The following is a 22,267-nucleotide window of genomic DNA, read 5'->3' as shown; positions in this document are numbered from 1 at the left end:
GTCAATAACCCCAGATATATCACCAGACTTACTTTAAAAACACCAAAGTTTCGATGTGTCGTTAAATTACATTTCTTTTGGCACAAATAGATTTCCAAAAATACCGGATCTGGTGACAAAAACATCACATTGATTACACTGATAGTCTTCGTAAAAAAACTGAAATCAGTGTTCCCACGTCGTTTCCAAGAAATTATAAAAAAAACAAATGAATATTCTGAAAGCCTTTAAAAAAATTACTGTTTTTTGCACATTTTTTTTACACTAACAATATTAATAACAAATATATAGAATAACTGAAATATAATCTCTTGCCTCTTTAGTAGTACGTTATTTGATAAGTGACTAACTACAATGTAGGCCTATTCTAAGTCATTGAGCTCTACACTAAAACGGAGGAAACACCATATGTTAAAACATCGTGCCACTAGGTTTTTGCGTCGCCATGTTCGTGAGGAAATCTCTCTCTTTTTCTAACACAGTTGCTACTGTGATGTTACTGCCCAAGTCCGTGTATGCATATTGAAATTATTTATATTGTGGGTTATCTTGAACTATTTGTTTCAATTTAATATGAGCTATGAATTCCCTAAACTAGTACATAAACATCATAAACGAAATTAATTATATAATGTGCTTTTCATTACTTCTAACTTAAAAAAAAATACATACCGTACAAATATAAAAATATGAAAGCCTAAGACAAATGCAGTATATAAAAGAAATCTCTTGCCTTATATATATTTACATGCACTACTCTCGATCAGGATAAATATGGGTTAGGAATAGTAAAGATTAAATTAAAATAAAAGTTAAATACGATATAAGAAAAGTACACAATTATATTCATAGAGTTTTAAACATACACTGTACTGTAGTACTGGTAGTAAACCGGAACATATATTTTGAACTAGAAAAATTTATTCGCCATTAAAATTGTATAATTTTTGGTTTTGTCACAAGTTTAATTACCTTACACCCAATATAAAATAGTATAACTAAATTGACCTCAGAATACAAAACCTGTTACCGGTATACTTAATTGTATGTGACATAAAAGCTGAGTGTCCTTTAAATTTATTCTCTTGTTACCGTAACAGAGATAAACTAAAGTAAAAAAGCCAAGTATAAGCATCATAAATCCTAAATAACGGTACATAAACAGTAGAAGAAAAATTCATTACATCAATTTATCAAAATAACAATATACACAAAATATGACATCATATGGTATCGCACCAAAAGATCAACAGTTAAGTTAAATATGAAATATATAAACATTATATAGAAACAGCGGCGAATTTCTGCCTAAGCAAACTAGGCAGCTGCCTAGGGCTCTAACTTTGTGCCAGGAATAATAATAATAATAATAATAATAATAATAATAATAATAATAGTAATAGTGTTATTTGCTGGCTTATAGCAGAATTGTTTCGAACGATAGTACTTGTGTGTCGATCTTCTACCGACGTTGTCCAACAAGGGATCCAGCAACTTGGTCAACAGAACAAGACACAACTTCTCGTTGTTACACTTATTGCACGCTAGTTCCCTAAAAAATCTTAGTCGACAAAAATGTAGCAGAACTGATCTTATGCCTTTTCCTGACATTACCAATATTGCACTAGAACAAAAGTCAACAATACTAATCACTAGTGACACAAACGTTGGACTTGGGTATCTCAGTCCTCCTCTGTCCTGAGTTTTACTCAGCATATTCGAGGCGCATTACTAGCAACTCATGTGATTTTGTTTAGACATGTATCAAAAGTCTTGTTTTCGTCAGCCACTCTCCCAAGGTAATCACATACAAAAGAAACAGATCCAGTTTTCATTGACACAGGAGAAGCTGAAAGAAGTAGAAAAGTTAAGAATTGAGTTACTGTAAGCCTATATGAAAATAAGTGTAGTCTACACATAATATAAAATTTAATAACATTAATACAAATTTTATTTACCAATTAGGGGACGATGTAGCATCTTCATCACGGAATCTGGCAACTGAATCTCCGTTAGTTTGATGAACCTGGTGCTGTAAGGGTCACTTGCTCTGAAGTTACGTTTTTATTTGCTTCCACAGTTCCATCACAGATGCTCCTACGATTCCTGTTTCTAATGTGGTCTCTATAGCATGCATACAAGAACGAGCTCCATAATATCATTGAAGCCTCCTAATTGTCTGAGGTGACTGAAAAATAGCTCTATGTCGTCACTGGAAAAATTACGCGTCAGAACATAGTGGAAACCTAAATTTAGTAGTGATGATCAGAGCATTGTATGTTTCTGAACTGAATATCTCTTGTCTGTTTCGCCCTTCCCTTTGAATTTGCGCGATATACGGCAGAAATATGTCTGAGAGCCATTGGAGACGTTCATCACTAAGTGAAAAAAAAAAAAAATGCAACTTGTCCTCATTGCGAGAATGGTAGGCCTGTGTTGGATAGCATACGTCGTGAATATCAAATCACTTTTTTTATCATTCTCATGAACTTGATAGTTGCTTGTAGGCTCTCTTTTTCACCGAAGTGTTCGCCTTGAACAGAACTGAAAGTTTCAAGTGCAGCTATGATAGAATCCGAGAATAATAATTTCGCACGTTTGACATTCATTTTCTCAAGATTGGATGGGTATACCATTTTCCTTGACAAGCAACGAACTGGAGTGAAAATCCAGTAATTTCCCTTCCGTCTTCACGAAACATTTCTCCAGGGACTGAGATCGCACGTTCTTTATGATGTGACTCTGGTCGAAGCTGAGAAATAACTTGCGGCTTTCATCCAAAGGTGTTGTGTTTCTGGTGCAGTATTACCACCACACAATTTTTCATACAACGAAACATTTACTATACAATTATCTGTCACAATCCGCAAGACCGAAAATCCTGTTTCTTCAACAGCTGCAATCACTTCTACTGTCTTCTTGTCCAGATTAGAACAGAAAAAGAATGCCACCGGAATTCGGTTTTTTGTTGAGAGACCTCTGAATATGAAACAGGGTAATCTGTTTGCTAATTCTTTGCTGCCTTCATTTACCTGTTCATCAAACAGTTCGTTGCTCCCATGAAATTGGTGGGTCATTCCATAGATAAACACAATAATGGTATTTACAGATTGGAATGTTTTACATGTAAGGAAAAATATATAGGACAAACCAAAAGAAATTTTAAAATTAGATACAATGAGCACATTTCTGATTTCAAACATAACCGTAAGAAATCCACATACGCATCCCATCTAATACTGGACATGAATTAGGCCCAACACATAAAACTTTGAAAATATTAAAATCAGGAATGGATACTAAATTGATAAATTCTGCAGAGCAATATTATATTGCAAAACAGATTCAAATAGAGAACAGCATTCTTAATGAAAATTTGACTCAAATCCGGAATCCTCTGTACAACCTCTAATCCCATCACTACGCAATATCCTTCCGCGTTTGTTGCTCACACGAATACATACTTCCCCCGCGTCATACTAGCTACAGTTCCAACAGCAGCAGGTCGTCTCACGTCTACGTAAGTACGTCCATAATTTGTGTCTTCCAATTAGTTTTTCAAATTCTTCAAAATGTTTATTTATTTATTATTTTATTACAGATAACGGCTTCAAACATAGGATGTTTTATAGTGATCTATACAGTTGCCACGTTCAAAAGACGTGAGTACTTTTAATTATCCAATCCGATTACACTTTTACATTTGATAATTTCCTATTTCTATTTCGTATTTATTTATATATTTCAGACATAATTCATCACTCATTGGACTCTACTGAACAAGAGTTTCACAGAATATTATGAAGTTTAATTACAACAGTACGTGGTTTTTAACATATTGTTTTATAGTGATCTATACAGTTGCCACGTTCAAACGACGTGAGTACTTTTACTTATCCGATCCAATTCCGATTACACCTTTACGTTAGACAATTTCCTATTTCTATTTCGTATTATTTATATATTTCAGACATAATTCATCACTTATTGGACTCTACTGAACAAGAGTTCCACAGAATATTATGAAGTTTAATTACAACACTACGTGGTTTTTAACATTATTTTAATTTATGTCTTGTAATATTACATTTTAATTATGGAGATGTTTTGTACACCATTAATCTTAAACAGTTTATCTACCACCAATGTAATAGCTACATAGTTTGATATTGAGATATTGTATAATTGTGCCTGAAGATGCCTGAATGGGCGAAAACGTTTGCAATTTGTAGCTCATGTATATAAAACTTAATGACCATATAAGTCATTATTTTTACATTGATTTGTCATTTGACTGAGTAACAAATATTATATTGTGTTTATCTATATTAATTGACAATTTGAATATTTCCAACATGCTTTCTAAGGGTCATTCCATGATAACTCATGTTACAATTTGACACTAATCTGTGGATATAAACATTAATAACTCAAACATTCTTACACAACATTTTTTCTTCATTAGCACATTAAAACCTCTTAAGCTTAAAAAACATTTACATATAAAGTGAAAGTTAAATTTTCAGCAAACAGATATAAAAATAATTATTATAGATCGGTAACTCACGTTACAGTTCTTGGACAACAATTTCAACACACTCTTCAATTTGTCAAATTTCTGTTCTGTTAAACATAGAATAAGCATGAATTTTAAACAGTATTATGAACACAAGGTCAGTATACAAGGAGAAAACGTCAAAATTTAATTTAGGAAAAATGACTGTCCGAAAATAAACAAAATTTGTGGTAACTCATGTTACTTCAAGGTAACTCATGTTACACAGTCAACTAAAATTTGAAATGACCTCGATCATTAACAGGATTTATCACTTTTAATACACGTTTCTTTAGTTAAATATTGCGTACATGGATACAGTAATAATTATAATAGATCGGTAACTCACTTGACAATTCTTGGACAATACTTTCAACACTTTCTTCAATTTAACAAATTTCTTCTCTGTTAAGCACGGAATAAACATTACTTTTAACAGTAATATGAACACAAGGTCAGTATACAAGGAGAAAATGCCTAAATTTAATTTAGCAAAAATGACTGTCAAAAAATAAACAAAATTTGTGGTAACTCATGTTCCTTGGAAGTAACTCACTTTACGCAGTCTTCTAAAATTTGAAATGTCCTCGAGCATTAACAATAGTTGGTGGATTTATCACTCTCAATACATGTTCCTTTGTATAGAATATCTCATCTTTGACTTCAGGCCATTTCCAGAATTTACCATCTCTCACCATAACATTAACTTTATAGTCCTCACCAGCTATTTCAGTTACAATTCCTGCAAATCTAACACCATCATACTGAACATCTACCCAGTCATCAACTTTAAGTTTTTCCTTAATTCCTACTTCTTCCTCATTCTTGTCAGGGCTATCTTTTGCCTGTAGAAACTGTTTAGTTGTGGTATATCCAATAATATTGTCATCTACAACGTTTATACAGTGGATACTTGCAATACCCACTAATGTTTTGGCATTCTTAATTACCGATGTTAACTGCAAGCATTTGTTTCGCTGAGAAATCTCTTCATTAGTAACTTTTATTACATTTATTTTAGACAGTGGATTTGTGGCTTTTACAAACTCTGATGCATCAGACACTAAACATTTTCATCTCTTTACTGCTTCCCATACTTGTCGCTTTATGGAACCTCCAATTCCATCAACAGGTCCCTTGCCATGTGACGTGGCGAAGTAATTCCTTATGATCTTTTTGCCATGTTTCTTTTCAAGAATTTTGATGGATTCAGCAATATATTTATTTTTGAATTGAGAACTTGGACCATCAGACCATATGTGCACCTCTTGAATGGATTTTACTGACTGTTCTTCAAGTAAACGATCCATATAAGTAATAACAGTATTTTTAGTGTGATCAATGTTGTCTGATGCTAGGACATATGAATGAATATCCTTTGAATGCAAAATAGCAGCAGTGAAAAGACTAATCTGATTCTGTTGCCAGTGTGCACTTTGAATTTCATCCTGCATCATGCATGTGTAATTCTCAGAAAAATCCACTTGAATTAAAGCCATATCATGTTGAGATAAGACAATAGTTTTCTCTTCCTGGTAAGTCTTTGCTTGTTCCCTTTTGATGTAGAAACTGGGGCCCAATAGCACAAATATATTCAATCAGCTCTTGAACAGTTCCTTCTTCCTGTACCTTGGCAAGTCTACCATCACATTCTTTCCACACAAACCATGATGCTTCTACTGTATCATCTTCACAATTTTCCTGCAATACTGTGTTCATTAAACTTTTACATTTTTCACATTTTCCAATCCAACATTTTTCTGTAGCATTATTGCACAGGAAAAATGCAGGCAAACTGGCTGTTTATTCAGGAAATTTTGGCACTGACTTATGAAAAGCATTTATTGCACCGATGAAATTTTCATGGTACCTACAAAGACACACATTGTGGGGAAGTTTGTTACTTAACATTACATGTTTAGGGCGAAGCTCAGCAAACTTGCTTTTTCCAACCATTGGTCCATTCTCATTACAAAATATTGCATGTGCTTCTCTTACTGGAAACATTAAATGTCGAATTTGTAGCTTGACCTTCCCTTCTTCACTTTTGACAGATACAGCGTCTTTTCTCCCTGGGGCTTGTCGACTTATATCATCCCTCAAATAAAATTCACTGACTGCGTTTACAACGGTGGGGCTGAGAGCAGACATAGTAGGCTTACTTCGTTTATCTTTAATTGGTTCAATATTGTCTGCATATAACTTTCTTATAACTGCACACTTCTTTCTTGGGAAGTTAGGTAGTGCTCGCCTCACTCTTGCTGCAGCTTTTCCTAAACTTGAAGATGACTTAAATGGTGGTGTATGTTCTGCCATTTCTTTGAGAGTCGTGTGATTTTGTTCCCTTTCTCGTTTAAGCCTTCTATATTTCAACTCTTTCTCTGACACTAGCTTTCCTTTCAGTGTGAATTCTGTTCTGGACATGTTTTGGCAATCTCTGCTCTTTTTCTTGATGTTTTTTCCTACTTTTTTTCACAATTTCTTTATGCTTTTTCTTATAATCTTCATAGTTTCCTTCTTCTTTCAACTTCTGTCTTCTCCTCCTCATTTTTTCAGCCGCTGTCAAAGGCATCTAGAAAAAAGATCACAAAACAAAGTCATAATGAAATTGAACAAAATTACCTAACTTAGGCCTATCTTCTGAATTTGATACATTACAACGAATTTATATACATTTCATAGTATTTTATAGAAATTAATATATTTATGACAGACTGACTACTTTAGATGCAATGTATGTTTTTACGGTATTATTGGTAACTCACGTTACATGATTTAATAACTGTTATATTGTTCGTGCTTCTTACCAGAATTTTTGTGATACGTGTTTTAATTAATCATATAGTCAGTAAGAAAAATATGAAATATGAACGTTTTCTTCTTGTTAAAAAGGGCAGAATTCTAAAAATATAGTAATTTGGTAACTCATGTTACATATGAGAGGTTATGTTTAAAAGCATATAATTAAAGGGGAAAATATTAAATAAGAAATAAAATAATTGTAGCACCATTCAGAGAAGTCATAACATTTCAATTTTAAATGTACAAAATTTGTCATTTATTATAATAATAAGCATTTATCTTACCTTGAAATCAGTGTATATTTTGTCTGAGACTCTTCTGCATGTTGCTTTTAACAAAGTAGCTGCCATATTCAAATCACAAATTGGAGGGAAAGAATACAGTGCTGACAATGAAGTATAATAAATCAATAATGAAACTAAACAGAAATAAACTTCCCTCTGTGAAATTTATTTTTTTCATCTTATGTCCACATTTTCATGGAATTGCCCTGGTCTAGTTGCCTGTCATATTGAAGACTTTGTTCGAAAAGCAACTCCACATCTTCAGTCGTTTGTAGTTACGTTTCAGGAAAGAAGATTATTCTAATAATGAGAAATTTAGATGATTAAAACCAAATGCTGTGCCAACAATATTCCCTCATTATCCTAGGTATAAAATGACACATATCAAAAAGACCATGACGAAGAGTTACTAAAACTGATCTCCTTCCACTCAAGAAAAGCAAATCTTCTAGTAATATTGGTTTTTCACTATTTGAACAAAATGTTCCGAGTGCCTCAGCATTAGTTAATGACATTCTCTTCTTCCCATTTGAAAACGACCACAAAGCGATGCAAACAGACGTTGTCAACTTTGAGGAGCTAAAAAGAAATATTAACAGATTGCATGTGAAAAATACACGACTTAATTAGGTGTTACGAGAGAAGCAAGATGAGATAACAAAAGCAACCGAAAAATCCAACTAATTGAAAGAGATCTGTTACATAATGAACTCGAAAATGTAAAGAAAGAGGCTGATGAAGGCAGTATTCATGCAAAATTTATTCTAGATCAGCTGCTTTGTCATCGAAAGAGAATACCAAACAATAATATATTAGAAAATTTGTGTTCAGAAATTGAGCCATTACTGTGTAGATGCCCTCTCTTGTAATGCCAATGTGATGAAGAAGGCCAAAAACGACTTGCTAATATCATTACTGTGAAATTTGTTAGGCCACTTCTAGATAACATTGCAGCAGCTTTAACTGAAAAACTTGATTCTTCGAAGAATGCGGCTTATAATCCACCGAGTCGCAAAAGTCGGCCGTGGGTACTAGAATGTTTCATAAAATCAATGAAAAATGATTTCCACGGTCACGGCACACTTGATCGGAGTGAAAGCCGTTCATACCCTGGAGTCTGGAACAGTGTGTGTTCTACATCGTGAACGGGAGTGTGAGGTTGTCACTAATAAAATTGTGGTTCATTTTGATTTTAGTACTGTATAGCCTACATGTTAATTTGTATCTGTGACTATTGCCACGTTTGTTTGTCCTTGGTGTAATTATTGTTAGAGTATTATTTGTTTATCCTCGTAATGTGCTCTTGGTATTCATTCATTAAGGTCAAGTTTTAGTTCCCTACGGCCACTTCCAACAGACTCCTAACGAATATTCACACGTTTATCACTGGGATTGTGGCGCTGGAAATCAATTTAGAACACTTTTATCTCAGCCACGACACATTTTAATTTTTATTGTACAATATAAATGCAATTATCACTACAATGACACTATAATTCTTGCAAAACAACACAGAAACAACTTCGGAAACGTAATTAACAGAGTCGTAGTTTCACTTCACTTCCACTAGATGACTCAGAATTCCAGCAGACCATACGGTACATGTGTAGCAGGGATGCCAATATCGGCAAACGAAGTGAAACTGTGAGGAATGTTACAATAGGTGTGTAGCACGTTAGGTTAGGTTAAGTTTTGTTAGGTGTGTAAGATAATATGAATGGTTAACACAGTTGGCGGTACTGTTATCATTCTCCCACTCCACTTCAAATAACGTCAGAACGACGAAATATGGCCGCCTTCTTCCTTCAGGTACGACGATTTTCCTATATAAGTAAGGAATGTATTTAAGGCGGGTTGGGTGGGACCACAGTTCTCCCAGTGATCACATCGAGTTTCTACTACTCCACACTACAAAACAAAGGTATTTTCAGTGTTTGTTTTTAATTCCCTGTACTGGCAATACCGAACTAAAACTTCACCAATTAAACTAGAAATTTCAGATACAATAGTTTTATTGCTGCCTCTGGCCTCACAATCAGCTCTTCCACAAATCCAATGTTTATTTTTATCTTTGAGCAACTTAATGCATTGAGTATGAAACCATTCATTACAAGAACTTTCACACTGTAATCTTTCTTCCGTTTTTTGGACTTAATTTCCACAGACTGGACAATAGCTTACAACACAGAGAAGTAAAAAATAAAAATTGTGAATAAAAGATCATGATAATATAAATAACAATAGAAAAATTGTTATAAATAACACAAAATAAAACAATATATTAGTTGGGAATAGTTCATTGAAGTCTAAGATTGAGAGGTTATTCAAGAGAATAAAGATTTGTCTAATTCCATGCAGTTTCTAAATTCTGAAATTGAATGCGTGAAGACTGAAATAGTGAGTGTGAGAAAGGATCAAGATTCTTGTTTAGATAAGAATAACATTGAAATGGATAACTGTAAGCGGTATTTGACAAGAAATAATCTAGAATTTCATGGTATCGCAGAGAATAGTAACGAAAAAATATATATGACATTATTTGTAAATTACAAGATGTTATTCAGGTTAAGTTGGACAACAATGACATTGATGTTGCACATTGATTACCAACGAAAAAACAAGAAATGTCTAGACCTATATTAGTGAAATTTGTAAATAGATGGAAGAAAGATGAAATTTTGCGGGCAAAGAAATCCTTCGGAAAATTAGATATGCAGAATATTGATATGGATCTTCCAAGTCTACAAATATATATTAATGAAAATCTTATGTCAAGAAACAGAGTCTTGCATAAGAAAGCTCGTGACCTAAGACCACGTTTTAAGTTTGGACAAAAGATTGTAAGATTTTTCCCGTAAAATATGTAAAATGAGTGAAGATGATATTAAAAAATGTACCCTATAAATTGTTAACGGATAAGTTTGATAATTTGAATTCTTATTGCAGTTCGTTTAATATATCTGAAATTAAATATGCATATTTAGATCAATTTATATCTGACAATATTATTTCAATGAATGGGGTGACTTGTTTATGCCTGAATGTGAGGAGTTTAAATAATAAACTTGAAGATATAGAGATTCTTGTTAATAGAATTCGTCATGTCGATGTTTTAATTTTAACTGAAACATGGTTGAGATCTACAGAAAATAAGTTTTACAGCTTGAGTCATTTTAAAGCATTTCATTTTGATAGAGATAATCAAATTGGTGGCGGAGTTTCTGTTTACATAAATGAAATCTGGGAAGTTAATCTGATTGCAAAATTTGAGGCTTTTCATAGTATCTTTTCTGTCCAGATTATGCACCAGAATATTATAATCCTAACAAGAGGAATGCATCAGTCTGTCCATGCCTGTGGAGTAATGGTTAGCACGTCTAGCCGCGAAACCAGGTGGCCCGGGTTCGATTCCCAGTCGGGACAAGTTATCTGGTTGAGGTTTTTCCCGGAGTTTTTCCTCAACCCAATATGAGCAAATGCTGGGTAACTTACGGAGTTTGGACCCCGGACTCATTTCACCGGCATTATCTCCATCTCATTCAGACGCTAAATAACCAAAGCTGTTGATAATGCGTCGTAAAATAACCTACTTAACCTGCATCAGTCTTCCTTAATGATTTAGACGGGAATTTGGCACCATTATCTAATCACTCAATGATTGTTGGCGTTGATTTTAATATTCTTGATAAGTCATTTGAACAGTTAAATAATTACAGACTTATGACTTATTCTTATGGATTGATTAATTGTAATAATAAATATCCAACAAGATTGTCTTCAAATGTTTCGACTCTTATTGATCATTCCTTGTATACAGAAGAGAATTTAGCCCTACTTATCAAATTTTTAACATAGATTTGGATATAAGTGATCCTAACATATTAATATTGAAAATTGTAGATGCTTTTGTAAATTGTAAACGGCATCAGTTTGAATTTAAGCCAAATATTTCATTGAATATTATTGACTATGATAAGTTGAATTACTATTATAGGCTAATCACAATTTATTTTTACCCGAAGGGAATATTGGTAATTGTTATGAAGGTCTTTTAAGTTATATTAAGACCGGAATAAGTAAATCTGCGTTTTCAAATAAAGAATAAAAATTTTAAACGTTTAAATAAAAAACATGCTCCACGGATTACCAATACATTCGTAACACTATTGAAAAGGCGCTATATTCTTCATTCACATATGAAACAATATCCTGGTAATGAATACTTAATATCTGAATATATAAGGTTAGGAATAGAGTTACTAAAGAGAAACGCCAACTAAAATGTAATTATTATAGTGTAAATTTTTAAAAATAATATCACAGATGCAAGAAACTGTTGGAAGATAATAAACTAAGTCATCACAAATTCAAGTTATTCACAGAGTAGTTCAGATGTTAAGCAATTACAATTAACGATATTGTCTTCAACCATCCGAAATACCTCAAGCTTTTAATGACTTTTTCGTGAATATATTTTCTAATTTAGCAAACTTAATACCAAAAAACGAATCTTCACACCTGCAGAACATTCATACAGAAGAGGATTCGTTTTATCTGGAGCCGGTTTTATCTATTGAAGTTATAAATAGCCTTAAACATAAAAATAATAAAACAAGAGATGGTTTAATAAGTTCTATTATAAAGAAATGTAAATCTTCCTTATGCTTGGGACTTTCTGAATTTATTAATTACTCATTTCAATTAGGTTCTGTGCCTAGAGGTTTAAAAATAGCTAAAGGGGTTCCTGCCTTTAAAAATGGTGATTGTAATGATCCTACAAACTATTGTCCTATTTCAATATTGCCTGTTATTTCTAAAAATTTGGAAAAAATATATGAAAAAAAGAATATATAATAATTTGACAAGAATAGAATTTTTCTACACTCATTAATATGGTTTCTGGAAATCATCATCTACTTTAAATGCTGCTGTTGACATGGTTACTTGTATAGAACAAGCTCTGGACGAAATAAATTTTAGCAGATTTATTTATTGATCTTAGAAAAGCATTTGATACAGTTAATTTTTCAATTTTGTTGCGTAAACTGGAATCTATTGGTATTAGAGGTGTTGTTTTACTGTGGTTTCAGAGTTATTTAAGTGAACGGTATCAATATGTCTCAGTGAATAAGTTGGAAAGTGATACGCTGTTATTATCATGCAGTGTGCTGCAAGGATCAATTCTGGGACCTCTTCTCTTTCTAATTTATATCGATGACATAAAATTCCTTCATTTACATGGGACTGCCACTCTTTTTGCAGATGACACTAGTGTATTTTATATTACTGACTCCATTGAAGAACTGTTTGAAAAGTTTGAGGCAGACATTATTAGTCTTGAAAACTGGTTAAGTGCCAATAGGCTTTCTTTGAATTTGAAGAAAACTGTGTACACGATTTTCACCAAACCTTCATTTTATTATATTAACTCCGAAAGAATTAAAGTTTAATGATACTGTAATACAAAAACTCGCATCAGTTAAATTTTTAGGTTTCATTGTTGGTGAACATTTAACATGGGATAAGCATATTTTGGCTGTCTGTGAGAAAATTGCTCCAATGTCTGGTATTTTGAAAAGGCTTAAAAGATCTTTACCTATATCTTGTCTCTTGAATGTGTAGGCTATTATGCTTTTATCCATTCTCATTTAATGTATATGTCATTTATTTGGGGACATAATAAGAAAACTACTTTGAGATCTTTACAAATTATTCAAAATAGAGCTTTAAGAAATTTATTGGGTTTTCATTATTTGACTCCAGTTAAATATCTATATCAATTTTCTTTCCTTCTACCAGTTGAATCAATGATCAAATTAGGTGCTGCTATTTTCATGTACAAAGTTATTAACAATTTAATACATAGTAATATATTTCAGTTTAATAAAGATATACATACTTATTTAACAAAACAAAGAGACAATATAATTTTTTCTCACCATAGCTCAGTAACTTATGGAACGAAAGGACTTAACCATTTTTAACAACAACTTTTAACCAACTTCCTTTTACCAAATTGCCGGTGTTTTAAGAATTGTTTAAAAATACATTTTTGGGAAGATTATATATTTTAATTCTCAGTAGATTTATTTATTTCATGGTTTCAAAGTTTTTCTTCTTTCTGCTCAAAACGTTACATTATCTTACTATTTGTTCTTATTTTGCTTTCTTTCTTTAATAAATTCTTGTGTTATTGTTTGTTTTTCACAGACTGTAGCTTCATGAATTTTTCAATTACATTCTATAACATATGTATGTGTTCTTGTATAGCCCCTACATATGAGTTATACACGTTGGAGTATACTCAGTAAATTAAAAAAAAAAGTTTTTTCAGAAAGTAATTTTGTTACAAATAATGATTAGTTTAACCTTTTTTCGAAATGCTCGTTGTAGTATAGGTGGTGTTCGAATACAGTACCTATGTTAATTTGAACAAATAACTAAAATAAGATTTATTATTTTTTTACTTGGTTATTTAACGACGCTGTATCAACTACTAGGTTATTTAGCGCAAAGGGATTAGCGATAAGAGATGGTATTTGGCGAGATAAGGCCGAGGATTCTCCATAGATTACCTGATATTTGTTTTACGGTAGCAAAAGAAAACCTCGGAAAAAAACTGAACCAAGCGGGAATCGAACTCATGCCCGAGCACAATTCCGGGTTGGCAGGCAAGCGCTTAACATACTGAGTTATATCGGTGGCAATTGTTTATTTTCATGGTTTTATAAATTAATTTTTATTTTACTTTATTATAAACAAATATTATTGAGTTGCTCATGGTTGTACAGTATGTATGTTATTCTAATATTTAATTTTCAATAACTAACTGAAATGATTTCCAATTTATATTAAAGTACTGTGACATTCATTGCTTGTAAAGGTAATTTCCACCATGTCAAAATTAAGAAGTTTGTCTTCAAATGGAAGAGAGGCAAATTTGAATTTACCTTACAGTGTCAATAGTAACATACCTTAAGTTCATTAATTTTGGTGCACGTTTTCAACAAAATGGAACATGGCTTTTGAACCACCCTGTGGTTTTAAAAATGGGATGATTATTTAATATTTTTACATTTTTTTTTTAGTCTATGATCAATAATGGGCGGCCGGGTAGCTCAGTTGATAGAGCAGCTGGCTACGGACTGGAAGGTCCGGGGTTCGATCCCATTTGGTGACAGGATTTTTTCTCGTTGCCAAACTTTCAGAACGGCCCCGAGGTTCACCCAGTCTCCTCTAAAATTGAGTACCAGGTCTTTCCTGGGGGTAAAAGGCAGTCAGAGCGTGGTGCCGACCACACCACCTCATTCTAGTGCTGAGGTGATGGAAAGCATGGGGCTCTACCTCCATGCCCCCAAGTGCCTTCATGGCATGTTACGGGGATACCTATACCTTATTACCTTTACTTATAATCAATAATACATTGGTTGTTTATATTCCAAATGCTGAACTAAGATTGATGTATGCTTTTGATTGAATAATATGACATGAGTGGAGATGTACCATGACATTGGTTGTTTATATTCCAAATGCTGAACTAAGATTGATGTATGCTTTTGATTGAATAATATGACATGAGTGGAGATGTACCATGACATTGGTTGTTTATATTCCAAATGCTGAACTAAGATTGATGTATGCTTTTGATTGAATAATATGACATGAGTGGAGATGTACCATGACATTGGTTGTTTATATTCCAAATGCTGAACTAAGATTGATGTATGCTTTTGATTGAATAATATGACATGAGTGGAGATGTACCATGACATTGGTTGTTTATATTCCAAATGCTGAACTAAGATTGATGTATGCTTTTGATTGAATAATATGACATGAGTGGAGATGTACCATGACATTGGTTGTTTATATTCCAAATGCTGAACTAAGATTGATGTATGCTTTTGATTGAATAATATGACATGAGTGGAGATGTTATCCCATGACAGCATTCCAGAAGAAAAGTAACTGTTTCAAGTAGATGTAGTAAAATTGAATGGAAGGTCACGAGCATCGGTCCTTTTAAATCTTTTTATTGTTTGACTATTATCCAACAAATTTAATGCATAATGATTGGGACATTGATTTAATCGGTTGAGGTATTTTTTACTGAACTTAGAGATCTCGTCTTTCACAGTTGAAATGTTTAGGTCATGCATGAATGACATACCTCGGGGCAGCGACAATGCAACATAAAGTTTTAGACCGATACCTCTGCAGTATTTTAATGCCGGAGTTGCTAGCGGTTCCCTCCAGGTGGATGCCTTATGTACAGATTGCTTTTACTATGATTTGATAAACAAGAAGTTTATTTTCTAATGACAATTTTGATTTAGGTCCCAGTAACCAATAGATTTTTTATGTTTTCAAATTTAATTCTTTGTGTTTAGTTTCAACATGTTTACAGCAAGTTAATCGGCGATCTAAATGCAAACCTAAGTATTTAACATCATCTACTGTAGGAAGTTCCTGGTTGTAAGGCATACAGGAGAACAGTTCTGGCTCCGAAAGTAACATGAACTGATTTGTTTTCCCTCGCTTGCATTCTCCATTTAGTTAGCCAGTCTTCTGTTTCTTTCAATTCATTCTGCAGGTTTTCAGATGCTGTTGACGGATCTTCATGTGAAGCAAGAATAACAGTGTCATCAGCGAAAATAGCCATTATTACTTTATTAGAAATTGGAAATTCACCTTTATAAATTGTAGGCCTATTTAGTATAGGGCCTAAGACTGAACCTTGAGGTACATTTGAATTTATATCATAGAATGAGGAGAAATGTTCTTCGAATTTTACTTAAAAATTCTCGAAGCTAAGTAAGAAGGAAGTAATAAATAATAGGGTTGCGGAAGTATGACTTTAAACTTGTGAAGTATACCAAGATGCTTTCGAAGGCGTGTTGAATGTCTAAAAATACGCAGAGCAAAATTTTTTTTGTTTCTATGGCTTCTTCAATTTTATTTACGGCTCTATGAATTTGTTCTATTGTAGAATGTTATTTTCGGAATCCGAACTGATGGTCATGTATAATATTGCTGTCAGTAAGAATTGGAGGTAATCTCTTAGAAAAAAGAGCTTCTAAAATAATTTAGACAGTATTGGTAACAGCGTAATTGAACGATAGAAAGTCACTTCATTTGGTGGTTTCCCTGATTTTGGAATCAAGATAATTTGAGATATTTTTCACTGTGCTGGATAATAAGAAGTTCTAAGAATTCCTTTAAGGAGAGTTGTAATAAACACAATTGCTTTTCTGGGGAGTTCTAAAAGAATTTTAGCAGTTATCAAGTCATAGCCAGAGCAGTTCTTTGGATGTAGTTCTGTTTATATTGCTTTCTTGACATCGTTAGAACAACAACTCGAAATGGATAAACATGTGATGTGGGATACTGAGAAATTTGTTAATTTCATTATCATTGCAATTCACTGTGGGTGCTGGATTTGGAGTCAATACATTTGCTAGATGACTTGCAAAACGTTCTCACCCAATCACCATTGCCTTTTCTAATTGAACCTATCAATCTCTGAAGACGTTTCAGTTTCTTAGTTATTTTCCACAAGGAATAATCATCTCTGTTTGTAGCACTTAGATTTACAAGATAATCGTTAAAGATTTCATTCTTTATTTTAAACAGATGTTGTTTTAATTCTTTGATGCTTCTTTGTAAGATGGATGTGTTATTTATAGAAAGGAACTGGTCACCGTACCCCATTATCTCCTGGCCTAGTTTCCTCATAAGTGGTGCCTTATTGGTATCACTTGTGAGGTTCAGATCTGTCTTCGGTCAGTTGACTAAACGACAACAGCTAACTACTGGAGGGAACTTGTAGAAATGACAAATAAATTGAAAATTTGCATATAGTTAACAGGAATTATGGCTTTTCTATAGCACGTGATACTGAAACTTGCAACTTGCATTTCTCTGAGTTGTACTAGAGGTGCTAGACACTTAGGTTAGGTTAGACTGTAGTATGCCATGTATAAACTAAGAGTAGTGCATTTAAGCATTCATTTTTAGGTGTTATATATCTTTACTTCCCGTGTTAAGTAATATTTTTATGCTCCACACCTGTGGAGTAACGGTCAGCGCGTCTGGTTGCGAAACCAGGTGGCCCGGGTTCGAATCCCAGTCGGGGCAAGTTACCTGGTTGAGGTTTTTTCCGGGGTTTTCCCTCAACCCAATACGAGCAAATGCTGGGTAACTTTCGGTGCTGGACCCCAGACTCATTTCACTGGCATTATCACCTTCATATCATTCAGACGCTAAATAACCTAGATGTTGATACAGCGTCGTAAAATAACCCAATTAAAAAAAAATATATTTTTATGTTACATACACCGTTGAATTCTTTCCAATTCTTAGCAATTTTCTAATATGTTTTCAAGTCAACTGACATACAATATGAAAATTCTTCACATTCCAATCTACCTCGCCTCTGAAAATTGTACCATTCTTTCGCTTTTTCTTAAAAATCTCTAGTGTCGCGTGCTATAGAAAATCCTGAATTATTTTCTCAATTGGTGAAACTTCGGTATGCCCCCCACAGTACACACAGGAGAGAAAACGAATTTAAAAATAAATTTCATATTCCTCGGCTTCGTATCACTAAATAATCCTCTCAACTAACCGACTAACTTTGTCGCATACCTCGGCTTAATGTCGCTTAGCTGTCCCCCTCATTTAACCGATAAAGAAACTTATAAACCAGACTACAGTTCCATGAGCTGTGTGGGGCGATATGGAAGGTAGGCCAAAAAATATGGCTGCTAGCAATGGCGACATTGTTGAAATGTTTTCAATGCCATCTATGTGTCAGGCCACAAACTTTTCAAACGCACCTCATATTGTAACCACTGCAGATATATCAACACTTAATGTCTGTTACAGTCGTGATGGATGTGATCAAGAAGGAAGCCGAGGTGGACCCGTTGGCTATACAGTGGAATGATAACACTGATTCAGCTGAGAAGAAGCCCTTATCAGAGGTAAACTGACAGTCACTGGTTGTAATTCCTATGTAGGACGTGTTTAACATTGTAGAATATGACATATCTCTTAGTTTATAATGAGCAGACTTTCAGTATAGTCTAGGAAATTTCAAATCTAGAGTCCATGTTTCATTTATACTCTTTCATAATATTTTAAGAGCTGATACTGGGCGCTGGTTTAAACTGAGTTTTAGGATAACCTTCAGTCAAAATAATTTTCATAAATTCTCTTATTTTTTAATGAATATAGTATGTAAGATCAAAATCTTGAATTCTATATACAACTGAGTAGCTACTTGCATATGTCTCAAATGCATGTGTTAGGGCAGATACAGCTCTAGAGTTGAACCATTGCAGCGATCATACGTCAGTCCTTATGATGGTATCATACAACTATTATGGAAACGCAACACATTTTTAATAATTTGTATACACAAGATAATTTAATCGTACTTTCTAATAATTAATTGTGGTTAGGAGATGTTCCAAATCCGTTACACTTTATTACTTTGCTGGTCAGGTGTGTTATCTATATGCAATATAAATCTATGCTAATACAAATGTAACCAATTATTTCCAACAGAAACAGTAGCAATAATAAAGTATGTTATGCTGCTTGATACTATATGCCTCTGTTATTGAATAGCAGTTGATATGCAATATCATGTTAATGTATTGGCGAGGAATAAATAGTATTGTAACGTTTTTAAAATAAACAACAATGAAATTTTATTATCTCAGCAATAGGATTTGCTCTCCACACCGTAACACAGTATTCGTTAGTGCACTCCACTGACGACAATGACAATATACTTGGACTATTACGAACAACAATGAACTGTTAATCTTAACTAATATTTACAAAGCACTATTTACAAATCAGAACTGTCAGTTCTCAGTTCATAGTTCTTCTAGCACAGTCACTCGAGTTCACAGTATCTCGAACCACAGACCTTCAGAGACAGTCCACTGTACTCGAACTCATGTCCCTCCAACTGTGGTCCACTGCACTCGAACTCAGGCCTTCGGATGCTGACACAGTTGCGGACGCACACTCAAGTCGTACTCCGGTACACAAGACTGGCTGGCTTGCTCTGTTCACTGGTTTACTGACTGAACTAATCATGAATCACACACTGTCCGAGTTCCCTCGCGTCTCTTCTTTTATAACCACAGCGACGTAGCCTGGAAAGTTCGAATTCGCGATTTTTCCACTTCGACGGACTTCTCGGCCTCTTTAGGCAAGCAGAAGATGCGAGCGCAAACTCCCTCGCCGCGTAGGCCCTTTCCCCTCTCTTCTCTCCGCCGCGCGCCGTACCTCAGTGCTCCGTGGAGCCCGCGCGATCTGCTCTCTTGCGGGACGCTGGTCGTGAGTTCGAATCTCACGTCGTTGTCACAGTATAAACCTGAATTCTACTTATTCTACTGTTATTGAAAGGAAACATATTCATCACAAAAGGTGTGCTTCAAATAATAGTCGAAATTACAAGAATAGAACCTGTCATGTTATCATTGATACTGTTTGAAACATTGCCATATAATGGTGTACATGTTTGTGACCTTTACATTAAAAATATATTCACCATTATTGCAACAGAATATTTTATGGAAGGCTGCTGTATTGTCAATATTTATGATATAGAACACATTATCCCACAAGTCTCCAAGACTGATATTTATCTTCAAATTTCGACACCTTTGAGACTGAAAGGACATAGATAAATGTACTTGTTATTTACGGAAATACATATATACATACCTTGATATTTATAAATACACACAGACATGCATATTACTAAGGACATAGGAATGCTGCTAAGCAATATAGCGCTGCTATCGTATTTACGCCCATATAGGGTATAGGTACTAGCAGGTAGTGAGGAGAGGAAGGTAGAAGTAAGTACATTGAAACCTCGGTTCTTGATTTTTCATGGGACTGGACAGATTATACCCAGAATCGAGAAAAACGCAAAATAGGGGTTTTGCCAAAATTGAAAAAGAAACACATCAACATATTTAGAAACTAATTTTTATGGTCTAATCTCAACTAAAAGAAGAAAAATGCTTTAAAGAGCTCCACAACATTAAGTACACTGGTTGGTTGCATCAAGTTTATCTGCCACTTCTTGAAGAAATCAAGAATGGATCTCTGTTTTGCTGGACATCTTTGACAGAGAAAGTGTAACTCCCTTTTCACCTGGATTCATCAATATTGAAGCTACGCATGTATCTTCATACGGCTTCCAGTTCTGCTACCGTTCATTCTCCATGCTGTCACCACTGATAGCCTTCATAGAGCTTACTTTTCTGAAGCAGTTGGTGATGATGGCTGCTGACATTTTCTCTCATGCACTGCAGACCTTATGCATGGCAGTGACGATGGAGATTTTGAAAACGGAATCTCCAGTTTGTCTGTCCATGGCAGCAATCTGTTTCTGCACCAGTGAACGTCTATACTTCCTCATGAGGGCATGAATTACACCCAAATCCAAGGGGTTGAAGACAGCTATACAATTAGGTGGGAAGAGAGCAACCTTCACATTCTTCAGAAATAACGTATCAGGGGATGTGCCAGACACTTATCCACTACAAGGATTATCTTCCTGTTAGCAGCCCCCATTTTCACGTGCAGTTCTCTCAGATAGCTGCTAAATATGTCCATTGTCATCCAGGCAGGCCTGTTCTTGTAACTGCATGGCAGTGTGCTGACATTTTTAAGACACCTTGGTTTTTCATATTTGCCAATTACCAAGGATTTCAGCTTCTTGAATCATCTGCATTTGTACAGAGAATAACAGTGAGCCTCTCCTTACTTTTCTTCCCACCATGGCAGGTCTCTCCTTTTATGTGAAGCCTCTCATCAGAGAGTAGAAGACCCCCGTCTCATTGGTATTAAAGATAACTTTGGCATCATAGCCTTCCATGAGATGTGGAAGGACATCGTCTTTCTGATGATCCACTGACTCATCTGAAACTTGCACTTTCATCACACACACTTTTGTATGTAATGTCATGCTGCTTAAAGCCATCCATTAGAAGCCCTAAAATTGTCCACTTTCTGCCTTAATGCGATGCTTTGTTGTGAATTGATTCTCACGCACCGCAGCACATGATTAACACGTGGTTTCTGGCACTGTGTTGCATCAGGTATCTCACCTGGGTACGCATGGTAGATAAGGAGAGGGGTAGGAACTGTTACTGAAACGATCTTGGACAAGGAAATAAGATTTAGGGCTGAAAAAACGCATAATAGAAGCTAATTTGCTTTGTTGGGACAAAAAATTTGTTTCTTAAATGCTGGTAAAACACTAAATCGAGAAACATTAAATCGGAGTAAAAATAGCATTGCGTATATGGGACATCTGCCAGGACTGCAAAATAAGAACGCAAAATGCTGGTAAATCTTAAATCGAGAAACCCAAAATCGAGGTTCCACTGTACCATCTATATCAACATTCGATACTGTCTGCATCATGAAACGCTGACAAATGATCTGGTTTGAAGGCAATTGATAGTTTCTGCAGAGTATACTGACGACGTCACTGTGGAGGTAATAGTTCGTAAACTTTATACTGGCAATGATATTTGTTCTGAGTAGTACATACATGCATACATACAGGGTCATACTGAACAACATC

General features: G+C 34.4%; 1 protein-coding gene and 1 long non-coding RNA gene across 4 annotated transcripts in view; one reads left to right on the top strand and one right to left on the bottom strand.

Moving 5' to 3' along the window:
- Window positions 1-825: 825 nt before the first annotated feature.
- On the bottom strand, window positions 826-8,709 carry LOC138693371 (uncharacterized). The gene is made up of 3 exons (XR_011330293.1): window positions 7,642-8,709; window positions 1,959-7,127; window positions 826-1,849 (listed from the first exon to the last, which is right to left on the bottom strand). It is a non-coding gene; the product is annotated as an uncharacterized lncRNA (long non-coding RNA).
- Window positions 8,710-8,766: 57 nt separating this feature from the next.
- LOC138692568 (zinc finger protein 664-like) overlaps window positions 8,767-22,267 on the top strand; it is a 37,352-nt gene continuing 23,851 nt past the window's right edge. The window contains exons 1-2 of one of the 3 annotated variants that reach the window (XM_069815547.1): window positions 8,767-9,304; window positions 18,529-18,626. In XM_069815547.1, the coding sequence (XP_069671648.1) occupies window positions 9,244-9,304; window positions 18,529-18,626 (159 nt within the window). In that variant the 5' untranslated portion in view covers window positions 8,767-9,243. Of the gene's footprint in view, window positions 9,563-18,528; window positions 18,627-22,267 lie in introns of all 3 variants that reach the window. The other 2 variants (XM_069815549.1, XM_069815548.1) reach the window with 2 other exon arrangements.

Source organism: Periplaneta americana, chromosome 17 (genome assembly GCF_040183065.1).
Source record: "Periplaneta americana isolate PAMFEO1 chromosome 17, P.americana_PAMFEO1_priV1, whole genome shotgun sequence".
Classification (NCBI taxonomy): domain Eukaryota; kingdom Metazoa; phylum Arthropoda; class Insecta; order Blattodea; family Blattidae; genus Periplaneta; species Periplaneta americana.
This window is presented reverse-complemented; position numbering and strand designations above follow the sequence as displayed.